Raw genomic sequence first — 18442 nt, forward strand, 5'->3', positions numbered from 1 at the left:
GTAGTTAAAAAGCAACAAAGCAGGACTTTATTCCTAAATCCATGCCTCCTGCCCCAAGTATGTGCCACTGCAATTCCACAGAAAAAAAGTCTGATAATTGAGTGGAAAACAAACTATTTTAATTAAAGGTGGGGATGAGGAGAGTGGGGCTGAAGAGGTGGTGGCCCTGGAAGAGGGTCCCAAGGGGCAGAGGTTGGGGATGTCTCTGTAAATAGTGGCAGATCATGAATAGAGCCTCCACCAACTGGGGGCTCTTGGGTCCGGCCAAGCACCGGACTAAAACGTGGAAACTGGGCATTGACAAAGTACAGAGGGATATGGGCAATCCGGCCTGTGGACCAGCACTGCAAGAGTAAGGAAAAAAATATTAGGGCCTAGGTCCCAAGGCAGCCTCAGGGCAGAGCCACACAGCTCTCTATCCCAATCCCCAAAATCTCAGCAGCCTGACCCACTCACCACACTTAGCAGGGCCCCTTTGTTGAAGGAAGGATGGAAAGTGATGAGCTGGGCCTGGGCTCCTGGCTCACCCTGGATAATGCCACTAGGGGAAGTAGAGGAACAGGTGAGAGGCAACCGGGGGAAGTGTCTGTAGTGGAATGTGGGCTTAGTGTGGGAAAGTAGCCAGGAACTCAGACCTAAAGGCCTGCCCAGCACTTACCAGGGAAGCAGCTCAAACACAGGGCTATTTCGAGTACGAAAAAGGAGGATGACTGGTTTCCCATCCTGTACCCGTGGGTTTCCTAGAAGGAATGGGTCCAGTGTTGGGATATAGTTCAGTAGCAGAGCTTGCCTAGCATGCATGAGGTACTGGGTTTGTTTCCTAGGACCACAAAAGAAATGGGTCCATGGATAGGGGGAATTCTAAGTAGACAGTAGAGTTCAGTTCCAGGGCAGGGGTAGAGAACTCCAGGCTTGGAGACACTTGATTAGTGGGGAAAACTTTGTGACCTGAGCAAAACCCTACCTCCTGGCCTCTCACCTTTCATAAGCACAGCCAGACGCTCCCCGCTGGGGTCCCAGACCATGGAGTGAGCCTCTCCCCCAAGCCTACAGGCCAGGACAGGAAGTTAGGAGTGTTCAGTGTGGCCCCTGCCACCTTCCTCCCACACTCAGCTCACCTCTCCTCACCATCTGGTGTCTGTATGGTTGTTTCAGACAAATCTGCCACAATTGTTGCTGACTTTGCACCTCCAACACACCCCTTTCCCTCACCTGTGGACAATGGGAAAGGTTCTGAGAAGTACAAAAAACACCCCTCCCATTGGTCCCCAGTCAGCTCATTAATACTTCTGAAGTCTAAGCTTCTATACTTCCCTTTATCCCTCACACTACCATTCTACAGGTTACTGCCTCCCTCTGATTGTCCCAGATAGTCTGTATTCTGAAGTGTTACCCTAACTCACCACAGCGTTCTGGGAATAACAAGGAGTAAATCAGTGGTTCCCCCAGTACAGTGAACAGCAGTCGTTTTCCATCTGGGCTCCAGCAGCCAGTCTAGGATCAGGAGGCAAAAGGCAGGGGAAGGGAGATCTATAGAGTGATGTAGGAAGGAAAGAAGTAGTGGAGGTAGGGAGCCAGGCTTGGGGAATCTGGGGCCTACTGGACATCCCACCTCCCTAGCTTCTGTGAATCACAGTCCCTTTACCTGACAGCGCCCTGACAGAGTGGGCCATCTCTCACAAGTCCACATCTGGGCCTCCCAGACTCTGAGCCAGAGAGAGATAAATTATAGCTTAGGGCCTCCAGGCTCCAACACCTGGACCAACTTCCCTCTGGCAGTCCCAGGGTCAGGTTCCAAGTACCAAGTGTCTTTCTCTAGGTCCTTGCCCTTCCCCTTCCCTTCCGCCTCATACCGAAAGACAGCTGAAGGAGTGGTAGCCAGGATTTTGCTGCCATCTGGGGACCACAACAAGTTGGTAACTCCACCTCCTCGAAACCATGGAAGTGGAACACAGATCTCTGTTGAAACATCCCATACCTAGGTCAGGGAGCAGGAGAGTGAGACAAAAGAAACTCAAGTACCCCATCAGCTTACAGTGGACTACCTCCTCAATGTACAAAAAACCAGAAAGGGGAAGAAGCAGGAAAGGGACTGTTAAACATGAGGACATGGAAAGCAAACAGTTTTAGATCTGAAGGGTACCAGTGGTAAAGCTGCTTCCATGGCTAAGTTGAAGACTAGACAAGGACCCCACTCCTTCCCACATGATATTTTCCAACATCAGGAAAAGAACCCTCTTGCCTCAAGTCAGAAGGGAGGCTGAGATGGCATGAGGGGTAAAAGGCTGGGGATGTGGCTCAGTGGTACAGCATTTGCCTAGCATATGTAAGGCCCTAGGTTCCATCCTCAGTCTGGTAAAAAAATAAGCAGGGGTTGGGTGGAGAATAGGAGCCAACTCACCAGGATTGCAGCATCCACAGGAGAGGCTGAGAGCAGACGCCCCCCACTTGGGGCCCAGGCCAAGCTGGTGACAGGTGTGTGTCCAGGATGAGACAATACCTGGGCACATCCAGAAGAAGGCCTGCCAAAACAGAAGGTATGGAGTCAGAAGATAGGAAGAAAGTCCCATGGTTCCATTCCCTTGATTTTCCTAACACCTACCAATTTCAATAGAACCTCTGAGCTCAAATCTAGGCTGGGGAAAGGAGAAAGCATCATGAAAGTTAAAGGGAAAAAAAGGCAAAGGAAGGAAGGAAATCACCACCAGTACGGGTGATGCGCAATGTTAAGGCCAGGGTGAAAAGAAGTAAGCTTTCACTCCCAACCTCCAGGAGACAACTTCTGACCTTAAAGTCAGATAGAGCTACCCTGGGGAGTGGCATGCTCCCCGCTGAAAGACAGCCCTATCCCCACAGGCCATCCAGCCCAGGGTTAGGATCACTGATGACATTACCTCAAGGTCCCAACACTTCTCTTAGAATTACCTCCCAATCTCCAAAGATCCAAAACTGCCTTTCTGCCTATCCTTGCCAGGATGTCTCCCACCTCTGTGCACCATGATGATTTCTGCTGGAAAATAACTGAGGGCACCTGCTGTCCTTTTTTTTTGGTACTATGAATTAAACCCAAGGACTCTCTACCACTCAACCACATATCCAGCTCTTTTTTATTTTTCATTTGAGATAGTGTCACGAAGTTGCTGAGGATAGCTTCAAACTTGCAACTCTCTTGCCTTAGTCTCCCTAGCTGCTGGGATTACAGGCGTGATTTCCATCATTCATCTTTGTATTTCCAGAGCCATGTATTCAACCTGACAGGTACAGGCTACTACTTGAATACCACTCTTTCCACCTTTAATCCCAATGAGGTCATAGGCCACCGATGTACAATTATTTTCAACTTTAAAATAAGTCATAGCTGGGTGTGATAGTGCACACTTATAATCCTAGCAGCTTGGGAGGCTGCTATAGGAGGACTGCAAATTAGAGGCCAGCCTAAGCAATTTAGTCTGGCCCTAAGCCACTTAGCAGGAACATATCTCAAAAGTAAAAAGAGCTGGGGATATGGCTCAGTAGTAAAGCCCCTGTAGGTTCAATTTCTTGTACCAAAGACATAAAATAAGGCACAACAGCCAGGCACAGTGGAACATGCCTGTAATCCCAGCGATTCAGAAGGCTGGGATTTTACCACAAGGATTGCAAGTTCAAGGCCAGCCTCAGCAAATTAACAACACCCTGTCTTGAAATTGGAAAAAAAAAAAAAAGGTGGGGGGGCTGCTGGGGACTTAGCTCAGTGGTGAAAGCACCCAAGTTCAATCCCCAATACAAAAAAATAAATATTTCAGAGTTATCTTTTCTAATCAGTTTATAGAGCTTTATCTCATTATTTGCAGTGGTTCTGCTTTATACATCAACTATAATTTGTTTAGAAGTGTTTCTACAAATGGACATTTCATTGTTTGGAATTTTTTGTTAATATAAACAATGCTATAAAATATTTTCTCAGTCCAGCCTACTGCAGTGGTGCAAACCTGTAATCTCAGCTACTTGGGAGACTGAGACAAGGAGGATTGCAAATTCAAGGCCAGCCTCAGCAACTTAGTGAGACTCTGTTTCAAAATAAAATATAAAAAGGGAAGGGGTGGTAACTCAGTGATAGAGCATGCCTGGGTTCCATCACCAGTACCACAAATAAATTTTTTTCTACATCCACATCTCTTGTATTCATGTCATTTGTGTAGAATTGAGTATTAAACTGGAATTCAGGGGATTAAAAAAAGGTTACAACTTTTAAAAAATAATTATGCCAACAATTATTTTCTGAAAAGTTTATAATACAACATATGCTATCACCAATTGTACATAAGAGTATCTGTTTTCCTAATCTTGCTAGAACTGGATATGATCAAAAATTCTTATTTTTTCTTTTCTTTTCTTTCTTGAGATTGAGTCTTGCTAAATTGTCCAGGTTAGGGCTGGGGATGTAGCTCAATGGTGGCACACTTGCCTAGCATGCATGAGGCCCTGGGTTCAATCCCCAACATTACTAGGAAAAAAAAAAAAATTTGCACAGATTAGACTTGAACTCAAGATCCTCTTGCCTCAATCTCCTGAGTGCAGTGATTACAGACACATGCCATGCAAGCATTTGTGACAAGGTTAAACTTCCTTTTTTTTTTTTTTTTTTTTTTTTTTTTTTGGTACCAGGGATTGAACTCAGGAGTACTCGATCACTGAGCCACATCCCCAGTCCTATTTTGTACTTTATTTAGAGACAGGGTCTCACTGAGTTGCTTAGTGCCTTGTTAAGTTGCTGAGTCTGGCTTTGAACTCATGATCCTCCTGCCTCAGCCTCCTGAGCCACTGGGATTACAGGCGGGTACCACCATACCCGGATAAACGTCTTAATTATATTTTTTTAAAACATTTTTTAGTTGTCCATGGATCTTTATTTTATTTATTTTTATGCGGTGCTGAGGATCAAGCCCAGTGCCTCATACGTGGTAGGCAGTGCTCTACCACTGAGCTAGAACTTCAACCCTTAATTGTATTTTAATTAACTGACTGATTGGTACTGGGGATTGAACCCAGGGGCAATCTAACACTCAGTCATATCCCAGCCCTTTTTTTAAAATATTGAGACAGGGTCTCACTAAGTAGCCTACCCTGGGCAAAGCCTCCTGCCTCAGCCTTCCAAGTCACTGGGATTACAGGCATGTGCCACCATGGCCAGTTCAGGTCATTTTTTAAAATCTTAAAATTTTATTGCAATGAAAAGCCAACTTTATCATGCATTAAACTTCCATATATCCTAAAATTTGTTCCTGAATGTTATATGTTATTCTGTTACATCAATCTATTCTTTTTTTTTTTTTTTTTTTGAGCACTGGGATTGAATCCAGAGTTTCGTGCATGCTAGGCAAGTGCTCTACCACTGAACTATACTCCCAGTCCTTGTTTTTCTATATGCCAATAACTTTCTCTTTAATACCTGGTAAGGCAAGTCGCCCTCACTATTTTAACTTTTTGAAAATTTCATGGTAATTCTTTCACATTTATTCTTTAAGAACTCTAATTATCATTTTGTCCAATTCACAAAAACAAAGATCCAGCAGAATTCTAATTGGAAGTATACTAAATATGCCAGGCACAGGGGCATACACCAGTAATCCCAATAATTATGGAAGGAGGTTGAGGCAGAAGGATCTCAACTTTGAAGCCAACCTCAGTAACTTAGTAAGACCCTGTCTCAAAATAAAAAATAAGGACTAGGGATGTAGCTCAATGGTATAGCACTTGCGGAATGTGCCAGTGCTGGATTCAATCACCAGCACTGCAAAAAATAAAAATAAATAAATAGTAAAAATAAATTTTTCAAAAATAAAAAGAACTGGGGATGTAGCTCAGTGGTAAAGCACCCCTGGGTTCAATTCCCAGTACGAAAACAAAAAACAAACAAACAAAAAATTATGTTAAAATATTTTCTGTTGGGGCTGGGGATATAGCTCAGTTGGTATAGTGCTTGCCTTGCAAGCACAAGGCCCTGGGTTCAATCCCCAGCACTGCAAAAAAAAAAAAAAAAAAAAAAAAAAAAATTTTCTCTCTTGATCACGAATTCAAAGCCAACCTCAGAAACTTAGCAAGACACTAAGCAACTCAGAGAGACCCTGACTCTAAAAATAAAACCCTTTTAAAAAAGGGTTGAGGGCTGGGGATATAGCTCAGCTGGTAGAGTGCCTGCCTCCTATGCACAAGGCCCTGGATTCAATCCCCAGCACCACAAAAAAAAAAAAAAAAAAAAAAGGGTTGGGATGTAGCTCAATGGTTAAGTATCCACGGGTTCAATTCCCAGTACCAAAAAAAAAAGTCGACCTCTCTTGTATTACCAATTGTCAGGTTGTGGGCTGGGGATGTAGCTCAGAGGTAGAACATTTGCCTAGTATGTGCAAGGCTCTGGGTTCAAAACCCAGCGTTGAAAGGAAAAAAAAAAATCCAACCTATTGTCAGGTAGGCAATAGGATTACATTAGTTTCAAAAAAATTAGTCAGGGGGCTGGAGTTGTGACTCAATGGTAGAATGTTTGCCTAGCACGTGTGAGGCACTGGGTTTGATCCTTAGCACCACATAAAAAGGAAAAAAAAAAAAAAACAGCAAACTGGATGTGCTTGAGATATGATGAACTTTAAAAAAAAAAATAGGCTGGATCCTGCAACTTTATTAGAAAGATGGCATTAACAGAGAAACTGGTAAATCAAATAATGTCTGGACTTTAGTTAATAACAATGTACAGGGGCTGGGGAGATAGCTCAGTCGGTAGAGTGCTTGCCTTGTAAGCACAAGGCCATGGGTTTGATCCCTAGCACCACAAAGAAAAAATGTACATATATCAGTTGCCTGGGATTTTTTTTCCTTCCCACATTTTTCATTGGTGCATTATAGCTGTATACACTGATGGGATTTGTTGTTACATATTCATAAATACACACAAGTTTCTTAGGGTTTTTTTTTTTTTTTTTTTTTTCTAGTTGTAGATGGACACAATACTTTATTTATTTATGTGGTGCTGAGGATCAAACCCAGTACCCCATGCATGCAAGGCAAATGTTCTACCACTGAGCCACAACCCCAGTCCCAATTTCTTAGTTTTGACAAATGTAACATAATAACATAAGATGTTATCAATGAAACTGGAACCAGTGGTACACTGGTGGAACACTGTTGGTACATGCCTGTAATCCTAGTGATTCTAGAGGTGAGGCAGGAGGATTCCAAGTTCCAGGCCAGCCTCAGCAATTTAGTGAGACCCTCAGCAAATTAGCGAGATGCTGTCTCAAAATAAAAAAGACTTTTTAACTGGCCAAGTGCATAGATCAATGGTAAAGTACCCTGAGTTCAATCCCCAGTACCACATGCTCATATACAATCAAGTTTTCCAAAATTTTCTTTGATGTAGAATAGTTCAAATAACAGAGATTATTCTTGAGACAATTCAATATAACTTTCATAAAACCATCTCAGTATAGGATCTTTTTTAGTGGTAGATTTTATCCTTTCCTTCTACAATTCACTTTGGTAACATATTTTACTAGAAATAAAACACTTATATTTTTCCAATTTGTTGGTCTTAATAGGTACAAGACATTTTCATAAAATTGTTTCTTCCATATCTGTTTTTTCTCCCTCTTTGTTTGTCTATTTATTTGTTTATTTGGTATTGGGAAATGAACCCAGGGGTGCTTAACCACTGAATTACATCCCCAGCCAGCCCTTTCTATTTTGAGACAGGGCCTCACTGAATTGCTAAGGCTGACTTTAAACTTGCAATCCTCCTGCCTCAGACTCCCAAGTTGCTGGGATTACAGGCATGCACCATATTGCCCAGTTCGCTCTTTTTTTTTTTTTTTGACAGGGTCTTGTCTTTTTATATTGCCCAAGCTAATTTCAAACTTCTGTACTCCCACCTCAGCCTATTCAATAGCTGAGACTACAGGCATACACCAATCCTGAAAATAGCGTACTTTGATTTTCTTTTGTTATTAATTAGCCTGGTCAAAGGTTTTTTTCTTTAATCATAATTAAAAAAAAAAAAAAAAAAGCTTTTGAGGGCTGGAGTCGTGGTCAGTGGTACTGCTTGCCTGGCATGTGTGAGGCCCTGGATTTGATACTTAGTGCCACATATAAATAAAATAAAAGATGCATTGACAACCAAAAACTATTTAAAAAAAAAGTATTTGGTTTTATTTTTAGTTAGTTCTCATGAGGATTCTAGTTCCAAATGTGACTGGTTTCTATACTTACCAGTACTCATTCTCTTCCACTTTCCTTTAAACATGTATCTGAACAATACTTTAGAAGAGAAGGTCTTTCCATTCCATTACCCATATATATATATTCTTCTCATATGATCTCAGAACCCCTAGTTCTGTCCCTTTCTCTAGATTACAGAATCCTAGCACATCCTGACCTTAAATCTGCTTCTTCTATCAAACCCCAGAGAAGTACTTTGAGGACAAAGAACTTCTAAAACTCACCACCCACTAGCCCTGGGATGGCCAAATTAAGACAGATTGCCAAAGCAGGCTGCCAGGACTCACCGGGTAGACAAGGAAGTGGGGTCCAGAGTCCATATGAGAATACAGCTCTGGCAGGCCACAGCCAAGACAGAGGCACTGAGGGGCTTCCAGGCCAGAGCTGCCACATTTCGTTGTAGTCGATGCTTCAGGGAGGGAATTATAGTGCTGGAGTGAAGTAGGGGATTGAATCAAAGCAGGGACATTAATACTCAGGAGACCTGAGTGCAGTTTAGGAGGGAAAATCACAGAGGAAAGCTAATCCATCCAGGGCCCAGAAGTATTAGGGATATTGTGGGACAGAGGGATAAGATAAAAGCTAGGTCTAGAAAAAGGGCACATCTAGTTATGAAACATCCTGGAACCCAGTTCTGGAAGGAACCCTGTGGACCAGGCTCAAAAACTGCAGGACTCCCCTGGGAGCAAGACTGGAAGGAAGGGGAGAGTGACAAGTCAGAGCTAGTCTCATACACCTACATATACCTGTTGGCATTATACACACGAATGGTGTCATCCTGCAGGGCCACTGCAAACTTGTTGGTATGAGGGTGCCATGCAAAGACCCTCAAGCAGCAGTTGGACCTGGGTAGAAGTGAGAACAGTTGAAATCTGTTCTTCCCACACCCCAGCCCAGCAGCTCAGATTCCCTTCCATGTGAAGAGATGGTTGTTCTTTACTTTTTTTTTATTCCCTCTTTTGGAGGAAGGAAGAGTAAAAATGTGGTGAAGTCACAAGAAGAATGGAAGGAGTCTCCACCTTGACTTCCCTATCCCCAAAAGAAGTTCCAAGGCTCAGCACCTCCTCCCACAAGGGCCCAGAGCTTGTGTACTCACCAATTTGTGACCTGGGCAAATTCAGCAATCAAATCTTCACTCCTGAGCTGTAAGAACAAAGCAGAGAGACAAAAGAAGACTGGAACAAAAGGAGTCATCCCACAGGGTAAATGAACCACTTCTTCCCTCTGAAGTGATCCCACCCAAAGAATAGGAAAGGGTGAAGGAATGGTGCCCAGGGAGGGCCAAAAGGAAGTCAAACTTACAGACAGGTGAGGGAACAGGGACCCATGGAGGGAGGAGGCCCATCGACAGAGTGCCAGGGCACAACTGGATGCTGTCTTCACCCATTCAAAAACTGTAGGATTGAGAAACAACTCTGATAACACATTCACAGGGCACTTACTCGGCTGTACTCTCTTAGGTGAGAACAAGCAAGGACAAGCACACCCTAGATCCATCTGCCCAGTACTCCAGACACCTCCCTCTGAACACCTATACTGGGTTATGTGGGTAGTAGGTAAGGGAGAAAAGATGACAGGAAAAATGGGGCTAACAGGAAAAAGGCTGGGCAAATGGGTACTGGGGTGAGTTCAAGAAGAATATGAGGGATGTGAGGGCGATCTGGCTGCGACATCTGTCACCACATTGATCGCCAGGGTTGATTCGGCTGATCTGGCTGGCTACGCTGGTGTCCCCTTCCTCCCTCACCGCTCCATGTGCGTCCCTCCCGAAGCTGCGCGCTCGGTCAAAGAGGACGACCTTCCCTGATAGAGGAGGACCATTCTTCGGTCAAGGGTATACGAGTAGCTGCGTTCCCCTGCTAGAACCTCCAAACAAGCTCTCAAGAAGAATATGAGGAGATAGGCTGATTGGAGATACCAACCACAAAACTAGAGGAAGCTGGAGGGACACTTACCTTCTTCCTCTGAGTTTGCAATTTCATTCAGCACCCCAAAAAGGCCCACATCACGCCTGATGAGAAAGGAAACCATGAATCAGATTACTCTGATCCCAAGACCCCTCCATGAGTTTCATTCATTCACTAACCATGTATTAAAAGGAAGGGCGGGGGCTGGGTTGTGGCTCAGTGGTAGAGCATTTGCCTGGCATGTGTGAGGCCCTGGGTTCAATCCTCAGTACCACATATAAATAAATAAAATAAAGGTATTATCCATCTACAAGTACAAAAATAATATTAAAAAAAAAAAGGAAGGGCACTCATTGAGTGCCAACTACGTACCAGGCGCTTTGTTTTGTCCTTTCATTTACCTATCACACTAATCTTCTAAATAGTATTTTTCCCATATACAGATGAGGCAGCTAAAGTTCAGGGGTCTTTGGGGCTTTCTAAGCAAGTCAAGAAGTCTGGATTTGCTTTCATACAGTGAAAAAGAACCCCTGGAGGGATCTGAAGCTAAGGAATAAACTGATCCATTAGCAATTTCAGAAAGATTAGTGTGGAAAGATATTAGAAGAAACCAGAATGGAGAAAAAGGAATCACTTATGAAGCTACTTCAGGACTTTTCCAAAACAAAGATGACGTGGCCTGAACCAGTAGGGACGCAGAAAAGGGGACAGATTTGACAGACTTAGGAAATAGAATACAGAAAATCTGAGAAATAATTAGGCATTGTAAGGGAAAGATAACTCAACAGCAATACCAAGCAGTAATTACAACAGTTAATATATTTATAATGTGCTTCATGTGATCTCCTTTGGCCATTATCAGAACCCTACAAAATAGGTACTGTAAATACTGAAATTTTAGACAAGCAAAAAAATTAGTGTAAAGAGACTAATATGATCAAGGTGGCAGACAACAGCACATGCCTGTAATCCCAGCCGTTCGAGAGGCTGAGGCAAGATCATCATAAGTTCAAGGCCATCCTCAACAATATAGGAGACCTCATCTCAAAACAAAAAGGGCTGGGGATCTAGCTCAGTGGTAGAGAGACCCTGGGTTCAACCCCACTATAAGGGATGGGGGAGACAAATGATCAAGGTGACATAAGTGGGAATTGGAAGAATAAGGATTCAACTGTCTATTTACCCCAGAAACTATCTTCAAATCTTCTGCTCCTAAATAAGTAATATGGTCATTCCTTGAAATAAAAACCCCAGGGAAGAAGCATGATTGAAGAGCGAAATGGAGACCCTGAATTTAAACATGCAACATCTATGGAGTATCTAAATGGGACTATTTGGCAAACAAGTGAACACCCAGCTGTGCTCATCAATTTGAAGTCCAGTCCCAGGAACATCAACTTTTTTGTGTTTTTTTTTGTTTGTTTGGTTGTTTGTTTTTTGCGGTGCTGGGGATTGAACCAGGGCCTTGTGCTTGCAAGGCAAGCACTCTACCAACTGAGCTATATCCCCAGCCCAACATCAACATTTAAGGGACATCAGGAAGTGAGGAAAACAAAAAAGAATGAGAAGCAAAACCAGAGAGGCAGAAGCCAAAAAAGAGCCTGGGAGCAAATGGCTCAGTGAATTGATGTTCAACTTCACTTACACAAAGAGACATGCAAATTAAACTGCAATAGCAAATATCACAGTTTAATAACACATAGGTAGGGAATCAGGCACTCATATGCTGTTCCTAGAACCACACATGTATACAATTTTTTTTTTTTTTTTTGCAGTACTGGGGATCAAACTCAGGGCCCTGTGCTTGTGAGGCAAGCACTCTACCAGGGGCGTTATCTCCCCAGCCCTGTATACAATTTTGATAGAGGACTGTTCAGTAGATAATAGCTCACAAAATAAATAAATGACTATAACTCTGGAACCCAGCAACTTAATTTCTAGGATTTTTCCCTGCAGATGATAATAGTAACGATGATGATGATGATGACAGCTAATCCTTAAAGGGATTAATATGTGTTAGGCCTTGTTCTGTAAGTACTTTACATCTGTTAACTCATTTAATCACCACTACAACCTTGTAAGACAAGTTCCATTTCATAAATTAGGAAAATGAAGAACAGAGTAATGAAGTAACTTGCCCAAGGCCACACAGCTAAACAACAGCACAGTCAGAAACTGAACCCAGGTTGTGTGGCACCACTCCTACATACACAAAATGAATGACTTATGTATAAGATTAATCAATACAACCTTATATCTAACCTTGCTGAGCTTCAGATAAAAGCTCAAAAGTGACAATAACATGAGGGGGAAGAAGAGAGCAGGTTCACATAAACCACAAAGCAAAGCAAGTCAACAGAGGTGAAATGGAACCACTGTCACACAACCTTGTGTTTCACAATTAATGACCAATAATTTGATATGCTTTGATATACAAACCAGGCACAGTGGCACATGCCTGTAGTCCACGTGACTCCAGAAGCTGAGGCAGGAGGCTGAACCAGGAGGATCACAAGTGTGAGGTCAGCCTCAGCAACTTACCAAGACACTGTCTCAAAATTGAGAATAAAGGGGCTGTGGTTGTGGCTCAATGGTAGAGGGCTTGCCTAGCATGTGTGAGGCCATGGGTTTGATTCTCAGCACTACATATAAATAAATGAATAAAATAAAGGTCTATCAACATCTTAAAAAATTGAAAATAAAAAAGGGCTAAGTGTGTAGCTCAGTGGTAAAGCACTCCTGGGTTCATTCCCCTGTACCCCCCTCAAAAAAAATTTTTTTGGATAGACAGCTCTCATGGAGAGAGCCTGAATAAAACAGCCTTTTGAAGAGGAGCTCAAGGCAAAGGAGTAGTAACCTCAGTTTCTCCAGGATCTTTAGACCATGATCCAAGTAACCCATTGCCATGCCTCACCAAATGTTGATACACCTCTTCCACACTTGCTCCCGGTGATGGATGAAGGCAGCTCTTGTGCCTTGGTCCAGCCTCCCAGGGGTCTTTAGTAGCTCCTTGTTCGGTTGGAGGATAGGAAGATCGATCCACTATAGCCCGGAAGTGAGGGGTTTGACAGTGAGTCAGACTCTTCCCCAGATCTTTGCTGAACTCCCTGTCATCTCCAACCCATGGCTGAGCTAAGCACGAGAGCCTCCAGAGACCTGCTTCCCATTTGCACAAAGTAAATACTTGTGAGAGAGAAGCAAATCTTAGCTCTCTTATCTGTAAAACTATAAGACTTTTTCACAGGGTTCATTTTAGAAAATACCTGACTCAAAACCTCCGTCTTACTTAACAAACACTCGATAAACATGTTTCCCTTTCTTTTCCTTCCAAGGAACTCCGCTAAAAAAAAAAAAAAAAAAAAAAAAAAAAAAAAAAAAAAGTTCCGGAGTAAGCTTTCCCAGTTCTCCCAGACACTATCCTCTATTTTTTTTAATAGTTCTGCACCCTCACACGTCCTAGATCCATCCTCTTTTTCCCCAACCCGTCTAACGCCACCCACAACTCCTTGGCATTTCTTATAAGCCAATATGAGCTCTAAAATACACTGCCGTCCTACAACTCTCCCGAGCGACCAGGCTGTTTCCTGACCCGGTCCCCCGCCACAAGCCCACGGGTCCCCAACTTCTCCCTGCTCCGCCCCCACGCCTGTGGGTCAGGTCCCTCTACGCCGAGGCTACCTGGCCCCGGAAGTCGGAAGGCGGGCTCTCATAGTCATTGCCTGTCACCAGCTCGTTATTGTGCTCATATTGGGTGACTTGACCCCGAGGCGGCGGCGGGGGAAACAATCCCAGGGAGCACATCTTGCCAGTCTGGAGGACGTCAGAAGTCGGGAAGCTCCGGACAAGTAACTGCACAGACTGCGGTCCTCCGAGTCAGTTCCCGGGTTAGATTCGTATGTGGACGGATAGTCGCACAGGACAAACGACGACGCGAAGCTCAACGGAAGTGTAGTGAAGAGTAACATGGAGAAGGCTCAGTTAGCGGTCTCATCCAGACTTCCGGAGCTTTCTCGCGCGCCTCCTGGCGGCCGGAGGGGTAGCAGCGTGCACATGTACGTAGGGCCAACCTTCAAGGACCCAAGTGGTTTTGTTATTTTTTTGTTTCCTGTAAGACTACTGTTTTTTTTCCAACTCCGAATTCCCCAAGTCTCCCACCCACTCACTCAGCGCTGAGAAAGCCCAAAATAAGCCATGTACAGGGAAGTACCTAATTAAACCCTCCCAGGCCTGTAGATCGCCCAGACACAAATACAGACCATGTCACAGGCAACTGGCTGGAGAGATCAGGGAAAGTCTCCAGAAGGAAGAAAAGTCAGGGAAGACCTCAGGAGATAGGCTGGAACCCAGGATCCAGAGGGTTAGGCAGGTGGGGACACCTGGATAACAGTAAAATTACCATAAGCACTTTTACAATCCTTACAGCCTCAAGAGGTGCGCTTTTATACCACCATGAGGAAAGTGAGCCACAGAGAGATTGAACCTAGATGTACACAAACCAGTCACTCGGATTTAAGAATGAAAGTGGGGCTGGGGTTGTGGCTCAGTGGCAGAGCGCTTGCCTAGCACAAGTGAGGCACTGGGTTCGATCCTCAGCACCGCATACTAAAAAATAAATGAATAAAATAAAGGTCTATCAACATCTAGAAAAGATAAAAAAAAAAAAAAAAAAAAAAAAAAAAAGAATGAAAGTGAAGCCAGGCACGGTAGTGCATACCTGTAATCCCAGCGACTCGGGAGGCTGAGGCAGGAGGATTGCAAATTCAAAGCCGGCCTTAGCAATTTAGCGAGGCCCTAGGAAATTTAGTGAGACCCTGTCTCAAAATAAAAATAAATGGTGCTGGGGATGTGGCTTAGTGGTTAAGCACCCCTGGGTTCAATCCCTGGTACCAAAAATAAAAGGGCCGGTGATATAGCCCAGTGGCAAAGCACCCTGGGTTCAACTAACAGTACCAAAAAAAAAAAAAAAGGTGAGCCAGTTGGTTGTGGTGGTGCAGGACTGTAATCCCAGCAACTTGGGAGACTGAGGCAGGGGCAGGAGAGCAAATTCAAGGGCAACCTCTGCAATTTAGGGAAACCATGTCTCAAAACAGAAAACAAAACGCTGAGGATGTAGCTCAGTGGTAGAGTACCCCTGGGTTCACTCCCCAGTACCCCCCCCAAAAAAAGATGAAAAATAAAATGAAATTGAGGGACTAGAGGTGTAGATCAGTAGTAAAATGCTTGCCTAACATGTGCCAAAAGCAGGGTCCCAACCACAGCACTAAAAAAAATTAAAATGAGATTGATTTTATTCTAATTCAAAAAACTGGAACTAGAACTGGACTCTAAAGTAGAATGGGAACTCCTCACCTTGCAGCTGAGTGACAGAAAAAGTCATTGCGTATTCTATATGTTCTACTTTGTTGTACATGACAGTAGAATGCATTTGTAGATTTTGATAGAATCATTGAATTTTTTGAGCCTTAGTTTCTACATGTCCTAATTATTTCACAATGGAAATAAAGCTATTTAATAAGTTGTAAAGTGGTAGACAAATATCAGGTTATTAGCCATAACTCTGCCATCAGCTAGTGACCCTGGGCATTTATTCATTCATTTAACACCCCCCCCAAACCCCCCACCCGTGTGCTGGGAATGGAACTCAGGGTCTAACACTGGCTAAGTACAAACTCTATCACTTAGCTACACCCCCATCCTCTAAAATAAATATTAAGAAATTCTTAATATTAAGAAATGCAGAGGTGTAGTCATATATGGTAGCATTTGCCTTTAATTCCAGCTATTCAGGAGGCCGAGGCAGAAGGATTTCAAGTTTGAGGTCAGCCTGGGCAAACTTTTAGTGAGATCTTGTCTCAAAATAGGAAATTTAAAAAGTCAGGGATGTATCAAAATCCATAATAATATTTTAAGAAATAAAATTAAAGGGTCAGGGATTTAGCTCAGTGGTAAAATATCCCTGGGCTCAATCCCCAATATTGGAGTAGGGGGATAAAAAGAAATTCAAATTGCTTTGAAGCCTAGTCCCCACACTCAAGAGCTGTCAGTCTCATTAAAGAACCAAGGAGACATTCTAGTTCTTTCATTCTTGGATTCTGTGTCTTCTCTTCTTTCTACCTGAAAAATTCTCTCCAAAAAAGTTCTTTCCAATTCAAAAAAACAAAGGCTTCAGAAAGTTCCTGAAAAGGCACCTCACCTGAGAAAAGGCAGGTGACTCACCTCTAATCTAGTACTTCTCAAATGTTTTGTTTTATTTTCCTTTTTGTGGTACTGGGGATTAAACCCAGGGGCAATCTACCACTGACCTATATTCTATATTCTCAGCCCATTTATTTTATTTATTTATTTATTTATTTATTTTTAAGGCAGGGTCTTGCTTAATTGCGCAGGCTGGACTTGAATTTTCAATCTTGCTTCAACTTCCTGAGTAGCTGGGATTACAGACATGCACTATACTCTATGATGCATGACTGGTACTTCTCAAATGTTAAGGAACATAGAAATCACCTGGGAATCCTTTAAAATCATGAGTTCTGGGTGGCACTCAGAGACTGTAGTTCACAAAGCCCCCAAGTGATACTGTACAGGCCACATTTTAAGTGGCCAGATTCTAAACCTTTCCCAGTAGCCAGATTAATGAACCTACAGGCACTCTACCAGTGAACTACATTCTCAACCCTTTTTAAAATTTTATTCTGAGATGCATGTAATCCCAGGGACTGGGAGGCTAAAGTAGGAGTATCACAAATCTGAGACCATCATAGGTAATTTAGGAAGATCCTGTTTTAAAATTAAGGGGAGAGGGATGGGGATGTAGCTCAGTTGGTAGAGTGCTTACCTTGTAAGCACAAGGCCCTGGGTTCAATCCCTAGCACTGAAAAAAAAAAAAAAAATTAAGGGGAAAAAAATGGAGAGGGTACTGGGAATTACCACAGAGCTACACCCCCACCCCTTCTATTTATTTATTTATTTATTTATTTATGTGTTTATGTGTTTATGTGTTTGTTTATTTATTTGATTTTAAGACAGGGGTTTTCTAAATTGTCCAGGCTGGCCTTGACTTGGGATCCTCTTGTCTGAGCCTCCAAGTAGTTGAGATAACAGGCATGTACCGCCAGGCACATCGAGGTTTGTTCACTATCACCTGAGGAGTCACATAAAGCTTAAAGCGTGCTGGTGCGGTGGTCGCAGGCCTGTAATCCCAGTCGCTTGGGAGGCGGAGGCAGGAGGATCACAAGTTTGAAGCCAGCCTCAGAAATTTAGCGAGGCCTTAAGCAACTTAGGGACACCCTGTCTTCAAAATAGAAAACAAAACAAAAGGGCTAGCCGGGCGAGGTGGCTGCATGCCTGCAATTCCAGCGGTCCCAGCAGCAGTTGGGTAGGCTGACATGAGGCCGGAGGATCATGAGTTCAAAGCCAGCCTTAGCAACTCTGTCTCCCTGTCTCTAGATAAAATATAAAAATCGGGCAGGGGATGTGCCTTGGTGTTTAAGCATCCCTAGGTTCAATACCTGAATTTAAAGCACATCAGGACCAAAATGGGGATATATACCCTTGGAGAGCCTGGTTGGAAAATCTCTCCCTGCAACCTAGCCAGCTTGAAGGAAAAGAGGGAGTCAATGACGCTGACAGACTAGTGGAGAGCTGAGGACCTGCCGGCAAAGTTTCTTTTGAATCTGAATCATAACACCATTTATCCCCAGACACCCCCAAGAAATTACTCCCGCTTGCAATTTCCACCACCCTTCGATGAAGACCAACGGGTTATGTCATAATTATCGGTTAGGTGTCTGCCTCTTATCCTGCAATGTGAAGTGGGGGAAGGAGCGGTGATATTTTGCCCCCCGACACTGCCCCGGCTTGGCCCAAGTACCGTCCCCTCCCCTATAATGCTTATTTTACATTTGTTGAATCTTTTTCACAATTTGTGAGTTCTAGGGAGGTCAAAGTCCGGGTCTAGCGTCCTCCCTTACTATCTTCACCAGGGGGCGCGACGGCCCGGCGACACAGCGACTGTGACCCGCCGCCCCAGTTCTCTAAGGGCTTAGCGGGCGGTCTCCGCCGCTCCTCCCAACGATCTGGGCGGGAAACCGAGGCAGCGCGGAAGCTGCTGCCGGAGACTTCTAAATGGGGCCCCCCACTTTGGGAGGCATCGCCGGAGCCTGGGTTGCCTGGAGCTTGGCTCGCCGGAGCCGGGCGCCCGGAGCCGGGGCCAGTAACCAGGCGCACATGGCCCGCCCGGCCCTGTTTGTCCTGGCAGTGCGCCGCCGCTATTTGAGGCGGTTTTTATC

General features: G+C 43.9%; 1 protein-coding gene across 1 annotated transcript; it reads right to left on the reverse strand.

Moving 5' to 3' along the window:
• Positions 1–29: 29 nt before the first annotated feature.
• AAAS (aladin WD repeat nucleoporin) lies at positions 30–14095 on the reverse strand. Its single transcript, XM_079140884.1, has 16 exons — positions 13833–14095; positions 13069–13196; positions 10203–10258; positions 9550–9641; positions 9344–9390; positions 8994–9092; positions 8535–8678; positions 2402–2522; positions 1854–1978; positions 1646–1706; positions 1404–1494; positions 1119–1212; positions 980–1047; positions 659–740; positions 457–541; positions 30–344 (listed from the first exon to the last, which is right to left on the reverse strand). The coding sequence occupies exons 1-16, from the start codon at positions 13953–13955 to the stop codon at positions 123–125; spliced, it is 1638 nt and encodes a 545-aa protein (XP_078997010.1). The 5' UTR covers positions 13956–14095; the 3' UTR covers positions 30–122.
• Between the last annotated feature and the right edge of the window lie 4347 nt (positions 14096–18442).

The sequence above is a fragment of the Sciurus vulgaris genome, assembly GCF_902686455.1.
Source record: "Sciurus vulgaris genome assembly, chromosome: 5".
Classification (NCBI taxonomy): domain Eukaryota; kingdom Metazoa; phylum Chordata; class Mammalia; order Rodentia; family Sciuridae; genus Sciurus; species Sciurus vulgaris.

Bases quoted from the DNA above. Each gene is read 5' to 3' on its own strand.
- AAAS (XM_079140884.1), bottom strand. From the start codon at position 13,955: ATGTGCTCCCTGGGATTGTTTCCCCCGCCGCCGCCTCGGGGTCAAGTC. The intron at 9,391-9,549 runs GTAAGTTTGACT...TTGTTCTTACAG, and splicing joins CCCTGTTCCCTCACCTGTCT to CTCAGGAGTGAAGATTTGAT. The intron at 8,679-8,993 runs GTATATGTAGGT...ACTTCACTCCAG, and splicing joins CGTGTGTATAATGCCAACAG to CACTATAATTCCCTCCCTGA.